General features: G+C 40.4%; 1 protein-coding gene across 1 annotated transcript in view; it reads right to left on the bottom strand.

The window, feature by feature from the left end:
• Nucleotides 1–21,938, bottom strand: part of DMD (dystrophin) — a 1,161,901-nt gene that overhangs the window by 333,867 nt on the left and 806,096 nt on the right. Inside the window, 2 exon segments of the mRNA XM_032219839.1 lie at nt 734–890; nt 4,875–5,047. Coding sequence (XP_032075730.1) covers nt 734–890; nt 4,875–5,047 — 330 coding nt within the window.

Genomic DNA, 21,938 nt, shown 5'->3' with positions numbered 1-21,938 from the left:
GGGAAAAGTCCTATAAATCTTATTAATAAATCATTGTTTAAAGATGGCTATAAAGGTATAATATTGTATGGGCCTGTGGAGATGAGAGGTGAGATAAACAGTAAATAATTTTTAGTCAACTACAATAATAACAAAGAAATGTTAATGGATAATATTTAATGATACATACAGGTGTGTTATGGGGGGGGGAATGTTTAGATATCTTACTTAACTGAATTTGTTTTAGAATATGTCATAAAGGTGTAATGTTATTGGAGATCTATCGAAACTGCAAATGAATGCCAGTAGGTGGTTGTGTCTTTAAATATAAATGATTCTAGATAAAAACATGTTTAAATAATGGTAATTAAATGAGAATTGTGGTACAGGGATAGTAAAATACATAATTTTTCTTTCTTGACTTAAAATGTACAACTTGATTTGAATGAAGTATATGTAAGGATTGTGGAAGAAACGCATGGAATATATTTGTAACCAATCGATACGCTTTCTACAAGATGTAACGAAAGATTATTCTTTTTTGTGTGTTTTTGTTTAACTAAACCAATAAAAAACTTCTCAAAAAAAATCTGTTGTTCTTTACTTCTATTGCTCGAAGCATAATTAAACGAAAAGATATAGACACTATAATCTGAAAGATTATATTATCAACATAAAACCTGAGAAAATCAGTTAATAGTTTTCAATTTTTTATGTTTTTATATCTACTTCCAGATTTTTAAAAAAATCATACCCTATGGATATCATTCTGCTTTTGTACAGTGGGAAGATCATCACCAATTGGTGCCTGTTGCTTTAGCTCATCTTCTTTCAACTGTAGCCATGCCAGAAGTTCCTGAAGAGAAAGGTGTAGACGTCTCCACTGATCAGAACTGGCTTCTAGATGAGACCTGAAAAAGAGGTTCAGTTTCTGTGTTACAAATATTACCAAAAGCAATATCTTCCTTGATTCATATATGCAAAATAAAGACAATATGAAAAAGATGATTTCCAGTAAACCAGTAGTAAGGCACAATGTGAGATCAGAACTTTTACTATTTCTTTCCCCTCTATTTTTCTGAACTCATTTGAACATTTGTTAAAAGTTAAAATATAAGCTATATAATAGATGTTTTTCATTTCCTTCCTTCCTCCCTCCCTCCCTCCCTCCCTCCCAAAAGTCACAAATATTGAGTACAAAAGTTAAAAAAGTAATGAGTACTGAGTACAAAGTACAAAAAATTAATATAAAATTCTACAAAAGTTATGCTCCATCTCTATTAAAATCAGCATAAGCTAGCTTAAAAATTGCTGAAAGCTGCCCAACTGTCAGGTCTCTAAAAGTGATACAATGGTGAAACTGAAAATTGGAACATGGTTCTAGAACAATACCTAAGATGTTTCATTAATTTTCAACAGGACAACTGGGTTGATCTTTTACCTTTTGCAGAAGTGGCCTTTAATAACGCTGTGCACTCAAGCACTGGTTTCACCCCTTTTAGAGCAGCAACAGGCCAGGATTTCAACCCCATGCCTGAACTACCCACAGAGGAACCCACCATCCCCTCACTAAAAGAATGGATGGACAACCTATGAAACACATGGCCAGTGGTTAGATTGGTGTTTCAGGAAGCTAGAAAGGCTTTTAAAACTCAAACTGACAAAAAAAGAGTAGATCCCAAACCCTTCCATGTTGGAGATAGAGTATACCTATCGACAAAATTCCTGCAACCATCAAAGTTGTTGCAACCATCAAAGAAATTAGGGCCACATTTCCTCGGACCTTTCCCAATCACCAAAGTTATCAACCCAGTAACAGTAGAATTACTCCTGCCAAAGACACTGAGGAAAGTCCATCCAGTGTTTCACATTAGTTTACTCAAACGAGACGTAATCTCCCAACTCAGACCACCTGCACCTACACCTCCTGTTCCTATCATGATAGAAGGCAAACAACATTTTGAAATTAAGGAAATCCTGGACTCTAGGACCCACAGGAGGAAACCCAATACTTAGTTGCTTGGAAGCACTTACCTTCAGCCCAAAATGAATGGGTAGAGAAACATCATGTTAGGGCCCCTGCCCTATTGAAAAAATTTCACTCCCAATACCATGACAAAACTTGTTAAAATACAATGATGCAATTTATTTTCCTATTTTTTCACAGGTGAATCTCTCCTTTTTCTAAAGAATGGCAGCATGTCAGATCCCTAAAAGTGATACTGCCATTCAATTTGGAGGAGGGGAGCCTCGGAATTAAATAATTAGCTACATCTGAAACAACTGAGTTTTACAACTTTACAACTGGTTTCCTGTCACCGGGAGACTGAAGGTCCCAACATTTCTGGAGGGATGTTTATGGTAGCCATGTGGGATATATAACTTTGATGTCTAACTAGAGATAGCCATGGGAACTTGTGTTTTATTGACTCCCAGGGCAGAAGAGTTAAGGAAGCATCTTCACACTTGTGTATTGGTCAGAATCTGCATTTGGACAAAGGGGAGGGGTCATTATCAGCTTAATCCCATTTGCATGGCCTAAAGGTTTTCAGATGCTGCTTTGCTTCTAATGTTTTCCATCCTGATTGATTAAAGGTTCTTTTTGAAATAATCTGTTTCAAGAGTCTTTACTTTCTCAAGTTAGGAGAGGAGCCATTACACCAACAGTGTTAGCTGGATGTCAAATGTTGACAGTGAAGGAGCTAACCACACTTCATTTGTGGGGGTAAAACTTTTTATTATTTTGAAAGGGTGAGACTTTCAACAAAAAACAAAACAAAACAAAGGATCTTAAAGGAAGCCACTATTGTGAATTTTTCTTCCAAGCCAAACATCTACATTCAAAAGTTTAGCTTTTCAGACTCTGAGCACTGTACCCTTTGTGACTATCTTTCAAAATGGAGAGCTTGAATTACACAAACAGATGTTAGAAGGCAAATACAGTTCAAAAGTGGTGAAAGGAAAGAAAGTATATCAGGATTGACAAATGGATCTCTTAAGAATTTGCAGTAAAAATACTGATTCTCACATTCAAAATGTATAACTAAGAACATTTAATTTTCATAATCAGTAGCTGAAAAATAACTTGGGAGAATACAAAACAAATTGTAGGTGTTCATATGAAAGTATTTATGAGTTTGGTTCAGGTGCTAAATGTTAACTTGAATTACAGTAGATGCTGAGAGGTATTTTGTCCGTAATTCTCATTGTAGTTTATTGTTTGAATGCATCTTTCATTATACAATGACCAGGACAGTAACCTGGTCCAGAATATTGTGTGAATGTAGGCAATGTAACTATTGTGTCCCCTCTCCAATCTATAGATAAATAAGTGTGTGTGCATGCATGTGTGGTTGTGTGTAATAACAACTGTATGCCTTTTAATTGTGTTTCTCCCTTTTTTAAAAATAGTTTTTATTGAACATTTTCAAGTTTAAAAACCAGAGGTAAAAAAGAACAAAGAAAAGGAAAAAAACAAGAAAAAATACAAAAACAAATACAAAACAGATAAAAACACAAACAACATAACAATATAATATAATTTTACAGCTTCCCATATCAGCATGTATATTCTGCTTTTGTATTGTTTACTATTCAATTATTGCCTTCTCATAGTTCTAATACTAATGTAATAATTATATCATAATATAATATTGTAATTGTGTTTCTCATTTACATGAGCTGGCTATAATAAATGTTTTATTAAACTTCCTATTTCTGTAGAATGAGAACATTGCTTTAATGTTTAATTCAAGAAAGAAAGGCAACCATGATAAACTATGGTTACTATTTTCAATTTGCGTAATAGCAATGGTATCAAAATTGGGTGATCAAAATTACAGCAAAGAAATTATTAAAAAAACTCCTTTATTAAACATCCTCTGACTCATATGCTGTTTTTCTTTTTTGTGTATGAAGTTCAAGGGATAGAAACAGCTAGAAACGTACGTGTGTACGTACGTACACACACACATAGGGAAATAATTTTCTTTTCACTTCAAACATTAGTATTTTCCTGATTCACATATTTCATTTATTTTTAATAATAAATGTTATAAAGATAATTTCTGTCATGCAAAAAAAGGATTGAAAAAGGTTGAGAGTAAACAAAAGTGATTCAAACAACACTCTCTCTGTACTGCAGTTTTTTAAATTTTCTCTAATAATGCCCTTCATTATTATGAACTTTTGCAGAATGACTTTCTTTTCCCCAATAAGACATCACCTTTCTAACCCAAAATTGGGTTTAGAGACCTCAACTTATATAAAAAATTAAGGAACATTTATGTGTGAGTTCCACACTGCAAAGCTTTCCTCAAATTATTGTCCATTCACCAGATTGTAACTATCATAAATAAATATTCCCAGTTAAATGCAAATTTATTATATATGAATTCCAAAACAATTATATATGATTCAAATATGTTATTTGTATCAGAGAAAGAAGATCATATAAACAGAATGTCCTTGGAAATTTGCTTTGCTTCTTCTGAAATTTGCTTTAATTGTAATTCTTCTGAAATTAATTTAGCATGGGCTACATATTTACTTATTACACTGTATAAAATCATAGTTATAAAGTAATAATTTCAACAAAACCATTGTGACTAGGTAATCAGAATTAATCTCTTTTTATGCAAATATTAATATAGAGAAAATAATCAACACTGTATGTCCTAAGACTCTCTTATGAACAGATAATGTAGCAAATAATTTTAAAGTAATGGAGTAATCTAGTATGTTCTCATTGATTAAATTGTCCAGCCATTTTAGTTCAATTCGAATAAAAGACTAAGGGTACATAGAATGAGGGTTATATAGGTGGGTGGGTTGCCAAGAATACTTCTGTTTTCACTTCAGTTTCTGCTTCCCAACTGTTGCTATTTTAGCCCTACCTGATATTTAAAGATTTTTTCTGAAGTTCACTCCATCGGAAGTTCATGTTATCCAGGCGTCTCTGCAACAAAGCACCATCATCAGAATCTTCAAGTGATCTCAAGATTTTCTGTCCATTTTCATCCAAGCTATGGAAGATATCTGTATGGGTTTCAATTTCTTTTTGAAGCTCCTATAAAGAAACATAAAACATATATATGAACTTTGGCATTTGCTTGAGCTTTGTTAATAAACAATTTTAATACATGAAATTTAATACATAAAATACATGAAATTACTGAAAGGCTGATCTTGTGATTTCTTAAGTTTTTGCCTGAACCTTTTCAGTTAGTCATTTTTTTATTGCAGTATTGAAATGAGAAAAATGCTAGTTCGAGACCAGTTGAAATTTAAGTCTTAATTATTTTAGAATTTGTTCCCAACATAAATAAAAATTGTACTCAAAATTTTAATATAATTTGCTAGTTTCCTTCTATATGCTATGATGTGTTCCATTATCATGCTAGTTACAATAATGGGAAGTTTGTACATCTTAAATACATGCAATATTAGAGACACAATCACACTATAACCTGTGCCAAAGATGAAAAAAAAAGGTTCTCTTTGTTGGTTACAATTAAGCATCAAAATCTTAGCCAATCTAACCTTTACATGGTATGTCTTCTTGTGTAACATTTTCAACTTGAAGCAGAGGCTTCAGCAATCTTGAGGCACTGAAATCTCAGGAAAAGTAAGCAACTGAATAACACACTTTAAAATGTCAAGTTCAGTAAAATTCCACAGACAAAATGCATTTCACAGTACAGGCCACAACACTCAACTGCAATAAACAGCCACTTTGTACTATGTCAAAATATCAGCCAGGCATGGCTGTAGGAGGAATGGAGAACAGTAAAGGGACCCAGAATACAAAACTGTCAGCTTATGTAGAATTGCCAACTTTCCTTATCACTGTGGAAATTCAGGCCAGAAACTTTTGAAGATTCATGTTTCCCACTCATTTTTAGGAAGGCACTGACTGCCAATGCCAATGGAACATTCTTTAGAAAGCCAGCTGCTTGTTGCTAGCATTCTTTCCTGCCTACATCCTGAATGGACTCTCTGTGTATTATCTGTCCTGTTCTTTGCAGTTAGAACAGTATATTTTAGTCACATCAACATGCAGATTTTATTCTGAACTTTATTCTTTATCCTGTCTTCTGATTAGAATTGTCTTATACACAAATTTATGTACTACTAATAATAAAATATTTATTTTTTAATTAAAAGATAACAACTGAAGCTTGAAGCTATCATGCCAATGAAATGTTCTGAACAAATGGTAATCTATCTGTCAGGGTTCTGAGTAATACTCCCAACAAAAGAAGACTCCGAGGCTTGAAATTCCTCAAAGTTCCATTTTATTAAAGATGTCATACTGGCACATCTGGGAAAACTCAAATCTGAAAGCTTCCAGGTTTTTCCCACCCAAAAGAAAGTCCAAGCACCTACCCAGCCCCCACATGTCCATCACATGGTCCAATCAAAGCACAGTCACACCTGGAGATGCCTCCCAGTCACACCCTTCCAGGTGCAGGGCAGTATGTCCTCTTGGAGAAAGAGAATGTTATTATGACTATATATCTCCTCAGGTCCATACAATCCCCCCTCCAACAGACTAAATGTGGCAGGCCTGAAGATCCAATGCCCAAGATGGCTTCCAGGCCTGACACTTTTCATCATCACTAGTGTTCTCAATAAGTATTCAATATATTCTCCAGGTTATTTAATTTATGGGTGTTGCTTGGTGATTTTGCAGTCTTAGAGCAGTGCTTCTCAAACAAACTGGCTGGGGAATTCTGAGAATTGAAGTCCATATATCTAAAAGTTGTCCAGTTTGAGAAACATATTCTTAGGCTCTTCCCTCTTTAGATGTTCATTTTCTACATCAGTTTTAAACTCAAATTTTTCTTCTTTTCTAGAAGACATTGCCTACTTTTTACTACATAATTTTACAACTTTTTTATTTTTATCTTTAACTTTAACTTTTTTGGCTTAAATTAAAACTTTTTTTACTTTAATAAACTTCTCCTTCTACTTGTTATAATATCATATTAAAGATACTTAAGGAAAAAGTTGTTAAAATAGTTGAATCTGCCACTTGGAAGCCTAAGTCTGAAGTTTTTTTCTTTTGCTGTTGTAACAATGTATCCTTTGTTCACTCCTATTTGACTACACTGACTTTGCAACAGAAGGGTTTATAACTTGTTTTTAAAACCTGATAAAGACTCAAGGTCACAAATAGTGTACTGATGGTGTGTGTGGCAAATATTTTGGCAAGTATTGGAAAAGGAAAGAAAAAGATTAGAACCCTTCTTCTTTGAAAACCATAAAAGAACATCTGCTTAAGATTTAAAATAAAAATAGATATATTCTTCAAAAATTTCTGACAGGCTAGAGTGGCAGAAAGTACCAAATTCCTTTCTTTGCATTTTCTTTATATTTCTTTTTACTTTAAAAAATGGATCAATATTCAGATGAAGAAAACTTGATAATTCAAAACATCTTGGCTGGGATGGCTTTTTTATTTTTATCTTTAAATAAGATGAAATTATAATGCACTGACCTGCTTCAGCCTTGGTGGGCAAGTTTTGAACATATATAGTATTTCATAATTATATACAAGTTTATTCAAGTCCACAAATACTTCTTCTCCATATACAAATGCATGGCCATGCACATAAACATCAACTACGTTTATATAATATATAATACTACAAATTATATCATTTACAATATACGGTATGCACTGATAACCCTATGCGTTTTAGATTGCTGGGGACAGAAATGTTCGGGTATCAATTAATTCTCTCCCCGCTGTTCAGTTTAAATGTTTATCCAGAAAATCTGTGAATTTAATGCCAAGTAACTCAGTCCCTTTCTTGGATGGGTGCAAACCATCTCTTTTGTACAGTTTTTCATTGGACCAGCTGTAGGCATCATGACTAATAAAACCAAAGCCTTCCCTTTTACACCACTCCTTTAGCCACACATTAAACTCTGCTACATGTTGGCCCTTCCCTTTTTGTTCCTTATATACTGGTAAAACCTCTGAAAAGATAAGCCTACAACCTACACTACTAAGTTCATACCCAAACTCTGGAAATCATTTGTCACAGAAAGTACATCTTTTTGGGACGGATCATTTGTGCCAAGATGTATAATAGCATCAACGTCACAGTCCTTACTTGCATTTTTGACTATCTTAAGTCTTGTCTCTACTGGCAGTTGCACCTGGCAGACACCTGACCTCTTTTAAAACCTCCATATCCTTTCCTAAATTTACATCCCTTGCGATTGAATCACCAACCAGAAGGTGACTTCTCTTTTTACATACCTTGATCTTCTTGTGTGACTGATGTGTGATACCTGGGTTCCCTTTTCACCTTTCCAAAGAAAGTTCTTCATTTTGGACCACAATCCCCTGCGTATTTGAGTCATCATTATCACAACTACCTTGACCTGTCTCTTTAGTGTCCCCATTAAGGTCAGCAAGGGCGCTATATTTGTTATGCTGGGTCACAGCAAAAGCTTTGTGTTTATGGTTCACAGCTCTCACACTGCCAGATCCCACGGTTGCCCAGACTACTCTTCTCCTGCAGGATCTTTGTGGTAGAGGGGGCTGATAGCATGGCATCTCCATAGTGTGGAATGGCCGAATTGGGCACCTAATTTCTGCTTGGAGAGCTGAGATTACAGATTCTAGATAGGTAATCTGTCTATGTAGACTAGTAATTTGTTTACAAAGGGGACAGTATCCAAATTTGAAAAGAGTACTGTGAAAGACAGGTACAAAACAGCTATTACATTGAACTAAGCCGGTCATTTTGAAATAAAACAAAACCACAATCTCAAGCGCACTAATCCAGAATGTATTATTGCTATTTTGGTTTATAGATATATGATCCATGCGCTGTTGGGTGCACAGGCTACTACCCAGTTCTCTTTGTCTCTCTGACTCCACCCTTGTAGACAGCAGCTCCAATCACCAGCCACAGGAAAGTTCAAATGAAATGGAATTTAAGGGCCCCTACCTAGTCCTCTTTGTCTCTCTGACTCCCCCTTTGTAGCCAGCAAGTCCAATAACCAGCCTCAAGAAAGTCCAAATGAAATGGAGTTAAAGGCCCCCTACTTTTGTCTCTCTGACCCCCCCCCCCCTTGTAGAAAACAGCTCCAATCACCAGCCTCAGGAAAGTTCAAATGAAATGGAGTTAAAGGGCCCCTACCTTTGTTTATAAAGCACATGTTTATAAAGCATATTATAAAGCACATGTTAATTGTTAATATTCTATAAAATAAAACCAATTCAAGCAATCTAAAAATGGATGGTAAAAATTATTAAATTAATTTCAAGAAAAATTAAAATCTTTTTACTTTAATGAATTTTTTTGAACATAGATAAAAATAAGAAAATTATAATTGAGTAATTTTTGGACATTTTGAAGATGCCACAGGGTATAATTTAAGCTAAATTTCATACAAAATATATCAGTATTATATAATGCATGTTTTACTTTCCAACTTTGGCTAGAAGCATGTGAACTTGAACTTATATATGAACTTATGTCCAAGAAATTTCTATGGTGTAGTCTGTTCAAGAAAGGTTTATGGAAAACACTGATTTGGGCTTGACAACTGTGTAAATAAAACTTAAATACATGCATGCAAGAAACCATGCTTTAAGAATTTTGAAAGATAGCTCATCTTATAAAAAAGCAAAAACATAGTGTGGTAGGTAAACAGTGGCAGAAAATGCATATTTTACAAAAAGGAGGGGGAAGGAATGTGTGCACATGAAAATTCAACTGAAAAAATGAAAAAAATGACCAATTCCATGGCCAGTTAGGATAATGATACAAAATACTTCTTGGATGAGAATCGAAACATTTTCAAAGAAAAACCAGTAAGTCCAGTTGCCTCTTGAAAAGCACCTTTCAGACAACCATGACCTGGATGACTGAGAATCTCCATAGACATATGGATTAAGTTAAATTAAATCTATCCAATTATAATTTCATCAACAAAGTATTATTAACCAATATGTGATGTGTGAATGTAGCAATATGTTCTGGTTACCTACTATTTCTAAATAATGTTCTGAATTCCAGCTGTTATAGGTTCCCTGTATTAATGCCACACAAAATCCACATGCATGAATATCATATAATATAAATGCTAATTAGTAATCCATAATATCCATGGTATATGACTAGCAGTTGTCTTCCCAAATTTGTTTTTTTGGAGAATAAAGGAATTGGATCAAGTTAAATCAGAAGAAAAACTTAAAAATATACTTGTCAGCTGTGGATTCTCCAGCATGGGTTTCTGCAGTGTGCTTGCTATCGACTGCCATAGAAACTGGGAGCGGGGCTTGGGCATTTGGGATGGGGAAGTGAGCTGGGGTGCCCCAAGAGAACTGGAAGAGAGGTTTGTACTCATGAATTATGCTGTTGCTGAGTGGAATTGTTTATTCCTTCCTGTCAAGGTCAACACTCCAGAGACTCCAGATGCACAAAATACCTGAAGAAGAGCTTTCCCACAGCATCATGCTGGATGTTGATTGGTCTCTCAGTGCTAGACCCTGGGGGGATTTGGGTTGACTTTCAATGTGTAAATTTCATGTGTTTTGAATTAGATCTTGCCTTGCTTTTGTTGCTATGATTTCAAACTTAATAAAAGTACCTCTTCTCTAATTCAATGGATTTGGGGTTTTTCTTTCTTGAGTTTTGAATGGAGACAGGCCTGACAGTTGTTTTGATTTTGATTTTAGAATTGTAGGATTATATTAGTAAGCCAAGAACTCAGCTGAAACTTGGAAAATTCATTTTAGCTATACACTTGGGCTCCTACTGTAGGTTTTACCTGTGCAAATTGTACTGTTGTCAGATCATATTTAAAACTGACAACATGAACTGACAATTTATTAGCATATGTTAAAATCAATGTCTACTTATATTACAGTCCATTTGCTACTGCTCACATCTTTTTTCCAACCACAGTACTCTTTATTACATAAATTTCAGAAAACAAAAATATATTAGTTAATTTAAAGATTAGGTTCAGGACTGGCAGTCTTAAAAGAAAAAAAGAAACAAAGTAGAAGCAGTATTCTTAGGACAAAGAAATCAGAACACTAGAAAGATATGAAGGCAATAAAACAATTATTTCAGCAATTAAAATTACATCTCATATTAATATTAATATACTTAGTAAGCTTAAAATAGATCAAATGATATATGATATGTGTGAAACAATGAATTAGAACTGTTTTATTTTTATTTTCAAAACTGTAAGCATGTTATATTTGTCATTCTGACCTTATACAGGTATTTTGGCTTCCTGTATGCAATTTTGGTAGTGAATACCTTATAGAAGCAGCTGGAGTGAAAGCTGCTTCTCTCCGCCATAGCGCTTTCTGGATGGGACTTTCAGGTCTGAACCCAAAGTGGTGGCTCACGGCTGCTAATTTCGCTGTGCTGCGCAAGACATTCCCTGCCGGCCACCAGCAAAAGCAGCAGTAGAGAAAAGCAGGCGGGTCAGGGCAGTGTCTTAGGACAGAGAGCACATGGAGCATCTCCCTGAGCAACCAAGGATCGCCCAGCACCAAGGGCTAGAAGAAGCCACTGCAAGTTCAAGCAACATCTTGCATCCTCTTCTTCTGACCCTTGTGCCTCAGGCACTTGGGGCATGCCTCAGATACTTGGGGAGACACTACAGGTGCTCTTCCTTTCTTCCAGCGCTTGTGCAGGGAACCCAGGCTTGGAGGAGCGGCAACAGTTTGGAGGTTTTTCAGGAGGACTGCTCCACCCTAGTCATGCGTTTTCCAGGCTGGTCTGCTTGGAGTAAAAAGCATGCAACATGCTGCCGCTAAGCTCCTGGGTTCCTCACAAGAGCGCTGGAAGAAAATTGGTCGATGGTCGCCTTCAGCCAGAGCTGGACTTGGAGAAGCAGCAGATGGACCTAAGGGCAGACAATCTATCCCTCAAGCTCCCAATGCCTGAACCGGTGAGCTGGAAGAGAGATTCTCTGTTTTGCTGGTGAGTAAGTACGGACTGTGTGGGCTTTTTGCTTTTTCCTCTCACTTCCCCATCCCAATCCAGCGTGGCACAGACAGCCCAATTGAGGTGGAAAATGAGGGAGGGGTTTCCATCAGTCTTTCTCTCCCCCCCCCCGCCTCCTTTTGCCAGCATGCACCAGGCAGGCTCGGCAGGCAGTCACAATCTTTAGATGGGCTTTTATTTTGTCAGCCCAAGGAAGAGGCTCAGAATGGTATGTAGGAAATCACCCTGTCTTTGCAGCATTGGACTGCCTATGCTGCCCCACCTTGCCATGATTGATGTCAAGTTGGCCATGCCCACTCAGTCACATGACACTCCAGCCACGCCCACCCAACCAGTCACTAGGAAGAACCGATTGTTAAATTACTTGAATTGTATAACATACTTTCACAATTGCTGCTAAACCTATATTGATGAACAGCTTTGATCTCTATACTTTAAAAGATATATTAGAAAATTTTGTAGGGAGAAATAATAACAATTTACTAAAACTGAATATAGGGCAGGTGGTCTTAAATATCAGTGATTGTGTAGTCATCAATTCAAATATGACGTTTAATACTTTAATGCTTCTTTGTATGTGTGTGTTTGTTTATCTCACTATCTCTATCTTTCTTGTTTGTCTCAATCATTCTCTCTCTATATCCATTCATGATGGAAAAAAGGAAAAATGCCAAATGCAAGCAACTAGGACTATTCCATGAATATGCACTAGTATGCAGTTTATTGCTGATCACCTATATTACAAGAATCTCACCAGATTGCCTGTCTTTCCTTGGGAAACAACAGATATTGACCTATGGGTTTGACTTCAGACATTTGTTCTCCGGAACCAACTCCATGCTAGAATGTCTTTTTACTCCCCCTTGAAGGGTCCCTGTTTCTTCAGATGATAATTCTACCACAAAAATATCTAATGAAATTACTTCCCTCAGTAAATAAGAAAAGTGAGGTCTAAAGTATTTTATGATAAATAACAAACCAGAAATAATGGTAGCAGATTTTTGGCTATAGATATTCCATCAAATTTTCCTATCACTAACCAAACTAAGCATTGTAAGCAGTGCATAAAGTGGAGAATATGGAAGCTACCAAGAAATATAATCAATAATTGTGCACCTGATTCCACATCTATGGAGAATTTGCAGAAAAGGCTAAAATTACTTCCAATAACAATTGTATAAATAAAGTAGAACATAAAGTGAGATTTGGACATTAAGTATGAAACCTACTAGGTCAGGCTGGACAGCCTCTCATCTTACCAACCTTGAGAAATCTTTCAATTTGTATGTGGAGTAATACAGAACTTGGAGTCCTGACTCCAGAAAAGGGAAGTGGCAACACCCCACAATTTAGCAAAAGGGAGGTTAGCACATTGCCTTAAAATCCTGGCCGCAAACTGCTCTTCTGATCAAAGAAATTAATAAATTGACTTTTAGGCAGCCAATTACTATATTTACTAGTCATGCAATTCATGGAGTATTAGATACAAGGAGCATTAGTGTTCAAGTAGCAGAGTTGTGGGTTTTAATACGAGCACTTGAAAGGGCATGGAATGAAAGTATAAATATTTGGATGGATTCAAAATATGCAGTCCTCACATTACATGTCCATGCTGAAAGAGGACTCTTAACAGCAGAAGAAAGGAAGAGCAACTAGTGTGCTTGCTCAAGGAAATTAAAGATTCCATATGAGGAAATCTGCACAATCTCTCCAAGCTGGATGGTCGGATCCAGCAGAAAAGGGAAAAGCAGCTGACAGAGAAGCAAGGCTGTCAGCAACCCGAGATGATCAGAGCCACCCTGACATGACAGCTTATGCAGCATTGGAAATACAAAAGGGACTGGGCCCCAGATATTCCAAAGCAGAAGAACTCCATCTTACATTGACCGCTTACACGCACAGAGTGCCCATGCAAGTGAAAGGTGTAGCATATGTGCTCAAGTAAACCCAAGGCAAGGACCTAGACTCCTTCCTGGAAGTCAACCCAAAGGATATTATCCCATGGATTCATTAGTTATTGATTTCACAGACATGCCCAAGTGTGGGCTATATAAGGCAATGCTAGTCGCAAATGGGTGAATGCATTGCCACTGGCACTTTGGTCTGTGTGATGCACTACATGAAAGGGAATTAGGTTATCTCCTTTTGAAATGATGTTTGGGAGACTCCAGTTATAAGTGCTAACTTGAAAAATCATATAGGGCACCTAGGCCAAATAGGGGTCTCATGGGTGAGTCAGATGGTGGGGGAACTGAATAAGCAAATACAAGAAATCCAGCAATAATGTGTGTCCCTTAGTCCACCATTTCTGACCACCACTAGTCATAATATTCAGGTGGGAGAAAAGTATAGGTAAAACACTGGAAAGGAGAAGAATTTGAAACCTAGATGGCCCGTATATTGTGGTCATGTGTTCTCCACTTTCAGTAAAAGTGTTGGCATCCAAGTTTTGGATTCACTGGACTCGAGTTAAGCCAGCTGCTGATGAGTATTGGGAGGCAGACCAGGATGAAGCCTCCTCTAGTGATAGAAACACCCCCTAAAACCTGCCCTACCGGCAACGAGCAGAATATATGGGGCAGAAGAGGCCCTACTGAAGTCATCCCTGGAAGCTGACTTCTCGACGTACAGCTGAAGATTTGGAGGAGGAAGAAAATGTTCCATTTATTAGATATAAGATGTATTAGAAAGTGTGAGCATCTGTCAGGAAATGGCAAGCCAAATATTCATATTCATAATGCACTATCTCTCGCTTTAGTGAATGTACTTATTTGTTGTATTGCATATTCATCCTCAGGAATTGCCCCCTCCAGAGGAAGACAGGTGCTGAGGCTAAAATCATTGACTGTGACAAAGAGGAGTGCAAATCTTCTTATGTTTGGGGAACCGTGGGAATGGGTTCTTTGCAGCATAATAGGAGTTTTTGGATTGTGAGTGATATTTTAGCAAATAAGATTTGGTTTTGTGGATTGCCCAAAGCTGATATTGCCCTTCCTTAAACTATATATAACCCCTGCTTTCTCCCTCACATGGTGATTCAGTAGGTTAAAAGAATTGTGTTAGGAGAAGTTTTGCGTGAGGGACGATTATGAGCTTTTTGTGGCTCTGGCTGTTATTGGTTCCCAATGTTGCAAAAATACCTGAGCAACCCCCATTGCTCTTGAAGAAAGATCCAAGGATGCTAAAACGGGGTGGAATCAAATTACAGGATTTGGAACAGGTCCGCTCCCGTCAACAGCACATCATTTATGCTTGGGGACGGAACCGTAAGCCAATCCCAACACCTAAAGTCAATTATCTGACAAACCCTGTAAGAAAAGGGCAGAGCATAGGGAAAACGGGCCCTTGCAACAATTGAGAAAAAGGAACTATATGTTAAGAGTGCTGGAGTTAGGTCAAAGCCTAATTAATCAAACTGATTCTGACCTAGGCCAAAAATGCTGGTTGTGCTTGTCTGCAACCCCTTCATCTTACAATGCTGTTCCAGTTGAGCTAGATCTTTGGGAAAATACCAAAGCTACGATAGTCTTTGACATGGGAGGTAGATGGGGAACCAAAATGGCAGAAGCCCAGCTGCATAGTGATCTGTATGATGCACTCAAAAGACTGGGGATGAGCCATCTCCCCATCGTTGGCCCCATAGCTGTTGGTGTAGAAATTATAGGGTCACCCTCCTTGTATATCAAATGCTATCAAGAACCTGGCATTCCTGTAGGGTCACTGTCAGAGAACAATGCCTATCTGAAATGTACCTTGCCCCTAGGAAAACACTCGTGGACATGAAATTAACTCGCAGCATGTCTCCCTCTGCTCACAAGCTCTTCCAACAGAAGGTCACTTTCTCGCTCCTGCCCCCACTCGTTTTAACCATTGGGAGGGGAATCTGACTACTGGAAGGTGCCCCAGACCATTCCAGCCACCCCGACTTCCCGTTTGGCTTTCAATACACTCCATCATGGAATTTTGTGTTCATTTTCCCCCTGGAAACACCAGTTCCCACTATCTCTTTGAAGAACCAGTTCTCAGGGATAGGCAAATGGACACTAACCAAGAAGCAGCTCCTGACTGGTATGTACTTGGCAGGAACCTTACAGGTCTGGACTAATGAAAGGAATCTCCAAGCCTGTGCCTTTTCTATGAACATACAGTAGGAGTGTGTGTAGGGGAAAATGGAGTCTTCTTATGTGAGAAAGATGCATATTTATGCCTACCAAGTAACTGGATGGGGACATGCACTTTGGTACATCTTATCCTGAAAATGGGCATTGTCAGTGGAGAACACACTCTCCCAGTCCCCCTCTTAGGACATGTTCAGAAAAGGGTGGGCTGTGTATTCCTGGGAGAAGATTGCTGTTTCTATATGAATAGATCAGGGGGATGGTTAAAGAACTACGAGACCGCGCTTCCTCAATTGGTCAAAGAATGCCAGGGACAGACGAATGGTTCTCTTGGCTATCGGGAACAGGTTGGATTAAACAAAGGCTGTTTCTTTTGTGGGATCGCAAGTTTAGCCTTTCTCCTTTGCATACTACCCCTACTTAAGGAACTCTTAAGATTCGTAAAGGAAATACTGGTTGAAAAGGAGTTAATGCTGATGGAAAACCTTATTAACCATATCCCACCTCTCGACGAGGAAGATGAAATTTTAGATATTGCTCGTATGTTGAAATTGCACTCCTAGGAATGGAGAAAGTACTTCCAGAAAATAAGCCCTAAGAATTATTCTATGTGTATTGCTTGTTCCCTTGCTTTTTTGCTATTGTGTATTCTGCATACTTATATTGTTAATCAAAAAAGGACCCTGTAATAGGCTAGACTCAATTGTGGTTATTAATAGAGTCTAGAAGGGGGGATAAAGTAGGACGTAAAGTGAATTTTGGACATTAAGTGTGAAACCTACTGGATCAGGCTGGACAGACTCTCGGGGACCCTTTACTTTTGCATTAAAAGGCCACATAGGCAGAGTTGCAGCTTGCAAAAGAACAGGAAGCAAGTGCCTAACTATAGAGTTTGATAGTTCTCACAAGACCACAAGGGTCAGCAAAGGTCGCTTAGAGACACTTACTCAGTACCTATGACCCAAGACAAAAGGAGAAGTAAGACCTTATCTACTTATAAGGCTCTTTCCTCAAGGTAACCAATAAGAAGTGAAGTTAAGCATTTCCGTGTACGTTGCTCTTTGGAAGATATATAAGAAACTGTCTTTTCTATAGGTTTTTGTCCAGATGTTAGAAATTGATATCTCTATCTGGACTTTTTGGCCAAAATAAAGCTTATCTTGATCTCCCAGTCCTATCTCTTGATTTTCTGCAACATAAAGAGTAGTGAGATTTAGTGGACATAAAACAACAGTGAGCAATTGATTCTATTGATCTCAGATTACGCAAATAAGAAAAATAAGAAATAGGTAGAATGAAAGGTGTCATTCATACATACACATACACAAACATTACTACAGAGTGTTTTGGGTTCTCTATTATAGAAGAAAATCCTTTATTTGAATAGCTTCTGAATGATAATATTCTGACTGAAGAACTTTTCAATCCAGGTTCCAGTTTTAATATGAAAGAAACAAAGTAAGGACAAACAGAACTGCTTCACTTTTAGTAAATAATGGTGAAAACTCAGGTGTACTCAGAATCCAGTGAATTATATTGTGTATTTAAATAATATTTATTTTTGTAAATACCATATTTTTCAGAATATAAGACGCATCTCCTCCCCACCCCCAAAAGAGGGTGAAAATTTGGGTGCATCTTATACACCGAAGAAGTCAAAACCATGAGGCATGGAGGTGAGATGGTCTGTGGTAATCCCTGCAGCCTGGAACAGCTGATTGGGGGTATTCCGGGAGGCCGATCCACCAGCTGCTCATGCTGAATTAGGCTGCAATAATGTGCTGAAGCTGATCTGGCTGTTCCCTATTTGTTGGAAAGACGTGTCAAGAGTTTGCAGCAGCAATCACATTCAGAAAGCACACATAACAGAGGTGGCTTTCCACCAGTTCGAACCAGTTCGTCCAAACTGGTAGTGGTTTCACAGCCTGGATTGCTGGAACTGGCAGCAATCCAAGCCTCCCACACCCCTGAACTGTTCTCTGGTCAGCAGTACTATCTTGTTTTTGAGTTCTGCACATGCACAGAACAATTTTAATTTAACTGTGCATGGGAGCACAGTGCCTCTTCCTGCCTACATACAGGTAAGCATTTGTGCTAGCCTACCCCTCTTCCTGCTGCCCAGCAGTCTTGCGGCAGGGACAAGGGGGACAACCCAGAAACCTTCACAGCCACGTGGCCAGGCGGGGGTTGTGGTGTAGGAGGGTGGTGCAATATCCTGCTGCTTGGAGCTTGCCAGGACATCAGCCCATCCTCTGGTCTGGAGCACCAGCCCCTCTCACTTTCTTTAGAGCCAAGGTGGCGCAGTGGTTAAATGCAGCACTGCAGGCTACTGCTAGATCAGCAGTTCAGCGGTTCAAATCTCACCGGCTCAGGGTTGACTCAGCCTTCCATCCTTCCGAGGTGGGTAAAATGAGGACCCAGATTGTTGGGGGCAATATGCTGACTCTCTGTAAACCGCTTAGAGAGGGCTGAAAGCCCTATGAAGCGGTATATAAGTCTACTGCTATTGCTATTGCTATTTCTTCCTTCTGCTGCTGTATATGTTTGAGTTTGAGTTTGAGTTTCATTTTATTTATATGTCACCCTATTCCCTGCGGGACTCAGGGCGGCACACAAACCCGAAGGAGGGGAAGGGAAAAAACACAAAAACTACAAAAGTACAGGGCATTTAAAAAACAACCAACAGCCACACGATTCGAGAGGGGAAGGGAACTCATTGACCCCAGGCCTGCTGACACAGCCAGGTTTTAACGGCTTTTCGGAAGGCCTGGAGAGAGATGAGGGTCCAAATCTCTGTGGGGAGTTCATTCCAAAAGGCCGGAGCTGCCACAGAGAAGGCCCTCCCCCGGGTAGTAGCCAGATGACATTGGCTGGTAGACGGAACCCGGAGGAGGCCCACTCTGTGTGATCTAATGGGTCTTTGGGAGCAGGTGGTCTCTCAAGTACCCAGGTCCAATACCATGAAGGGCTTTATAAGTGACGACTAGCACCTTGAAGCGTATTCGGAGACCAATGGTAACCAGAGCAGCTCGCGGAGGATAGGTGTAACGTGGGTGTACCGAGGTGCACCCACAATCGCTCGTGCGGCTGCATTCTGGACGATCTGAAGTCTCCGAATGCTCTTCAAGGGCTGCCCCATGTAGAGCACATTGCAGTAGTCCAGTCTTGAGGTCACGAGGACATGAGTGACTGTTGCGAATGCCTTCCAGTTCAGGTAGGGACGCAATTGGTGCACCAGGCGAACCTGGGCAAATGCCCCCCTGATCACAGCCGACAAATGATTTTCTAAGGTCAGCTGTGGGTCCAAGAGGACTCCCAAATTGCGAACCCTGTCTGAGGGGCGTAAAATTTCACCCCCCAGCCTGAGTGATGGAGTACTAGCCAAATTTTTGGGAGGAAAACACAACACCCACTTGGTCTTGTCTGGATTGAGCGCAAGCTTGTTAACTCCCATCCAGACCCTGACAGCCTCCAGGCACTGGCACATCATGTCAACCGCTTCACTGAGTTGGCACGGGGCGTCCATGTATTGATGGTATTTTATCCCGTGCCACCGAATGATCTCACCCAACGGCTTCATGTAGATGTTAAACAGGAGGGGGGACAGGACCGAACCCTGTGGGACCCCATATTTCAGGGGCCTAGGGGTCGACCTCTGCCCCCCGACCAACACCGACTGCGATCTGTCCGAGAGATAGGAGGAGAACCACCAAAAACGATGCCTCCCACCCCCACCTCTCGCAACCATCGCAGAAGGATACCATGGTCGATGGTATCGAAGGCCGCTGAGAGGTCAAGAAGCACTAGGATGGAGGAATGACCTCCATCCCTGGCTCTCCAGAGATCATCGGTCAGTGCGACCAAAGCGGTTTCCATGCTGAAGCCAGGCCTGAATCCAGACTGAAAGGGATCCAGATAATCGGCTTCATCCAAGGACCGTCGGAGCTGAAAGGCTACCACTTTCTCAACAACCTTGCCTACAAAGAGGAGGTTGGAGACTGGATGGTAGTTATTCAAAATGGCTGGATCCAGAGATGGCTTCTTCAGAAGGGGTCTCACCACCGCTGTCTTCAATGCCAGTGGAAAGAAGCCCTCCCGAAGGGAGGCATTCACCATCACCTGGATCCAGCCCCACGTCATCTCCTTGCTGTTCGCGACCAGCCAGGAGGGGCACGGGTCCAGTGCACACGTGGCAGCACTCACCGCTCCCATGGCCTTGTCCACTTCATCAGGAGTAACAGGTTGAAAATCAGTCCAGAGATGTCACTCAAGACCCTCCCCTGGTACCCCGGCTGGCTCTGCACAATTGGAATCCAGGTCCATCCGAAGCCGAGCAACTTTGTCCGCGAGGAACTGGACATACTCCTCCGCTCTACCTCATAAGGGATTATCCGCAACCCTCCCATTCAGGAGGGAGCGGGTTACCCTAAACAAGGCGGCAGGGCGCGACTCAGCGGACGCTATCAGAGCGGCAATGTAGGTGTTCTTAGCTGTCCGTATTGCTGAAAGATATGCTCCGATGCAAGCTTTTAATAGTGCTCAGTTTGACTCGGATTTACTGGACCTCCAGCGGCGCTCTAGGCATCTCTTTTGGCGCTTCATCACCCGGAGGTCCTCGGTAAACCAAGGAGCCCTCCTGGATCCACTGCTGCAGATTGGCCGTAAAGGCGCAATCCGGTGGAGACCCTCAGACGCTGCTGAGTTCCAAGCAGCAACTAAGGTCTCCATTGGACTGAGGGTGAGAGTATCAGGCATAACACCAAGCGCCGTCTGGAAACCCTGAGGATCCATAAGACGCCTGGGGTGGAACCACCTAATCGATTCCTCCTCCCTACAGTGGGGGATTGGTCTCCGAAAGTCGAGCCTCAGTAGGAAATCGTCTGACCATGACAGGGGCAAGATCTCACTGCCCCTCAAACCAAGATCACAACTCCACTGCTCCGAGACAAATACGAGGTCGAGTGTGTGACCCGCTGAGTGAGTCGGGCCCTGGATTACTTGGGTCAAGCCCATGGCTGTCATGGAAGCCATGAACTCCTGTGCTCCATCAGAGTGTTCACCGAGCGAAGGCAGATTGAAGTCCCCCAGTATCATAAGTCTGGGGAACTCAACTGCCAGCTCAGGTACTGACTCGAGGAGCGAGGGGAGGGCTGTCGTCACGCTGTTGGGAGGCAGGTACGTTAACAACAAGCCTACTTGACCCACAAGGTCCATCTTCACCAGCAAGGACTCACACCCGACAAGCTCCGGAGCAGGGATCTTACGAGGAACTAAGGACTTTCGGATAACAATGGCCACTCCCCCACCCCTTCTCTGGGATTGCGGTTGATGAAGCACCTGAAAACCCTCTGGGCACATTTCAGTGAGGGGGACTCCTCCCTCCGGGCCCAGCCAGGTTTCAGTAATACATGCCAGGTCTGCCCCCTCGTCTAAAATTAGGTCCTGGATGAGGGGAGCCTTGTGAACCACAGACCTGGCATTTAGCAACAACAACCTGAGACCAGGGTCCTGACTGCTCGCGCCATCTGGCCTTGGAGTGGAACTAACAGGGCCAGAAGGAGGGATCCCTCTGACGTAGGGAACCCTCCCCCGGTAATGGCTCGCCCTGAAGTTCCCGCCATATCTGCCCCTCCCCAATGTGACCCCAATGTTCCGGCCCACTTCTGCATCTATGGTTCATCCACCCTCACCCCAGGCCGCCGGATTCACCATCAGGCCCTTCGACACACACATCCAAGGGCCGGAATTAAGCCTGGGCCCCCCCTAACACTTCTGCCAAAGCATTCAGTGCAGGAGGTACCCAGCTATGCTCCCAGCCCACCACACATACACACACATACAATCA

This window comes from Thamnophis elegans, chromosome 6 (assembly GCF_009769535.1).
Source record: "Thamnophis elegans isolate rThaEle1 chromosome 6, rThaEle1.pri, whole genome shotgun sequence".
Classification (NCBI taxonomy): Eukaryota; Metazoa; Chordata; class Lepidosauria; order Squamata; family Colubridae; genus Thamnophis; species Thamnophis elegans.
The sequence above is the reverse complement of the archived record's forward strand: the minus strand, read 5'-3'. Positions and strand labels throughout refer to the sequence as shown.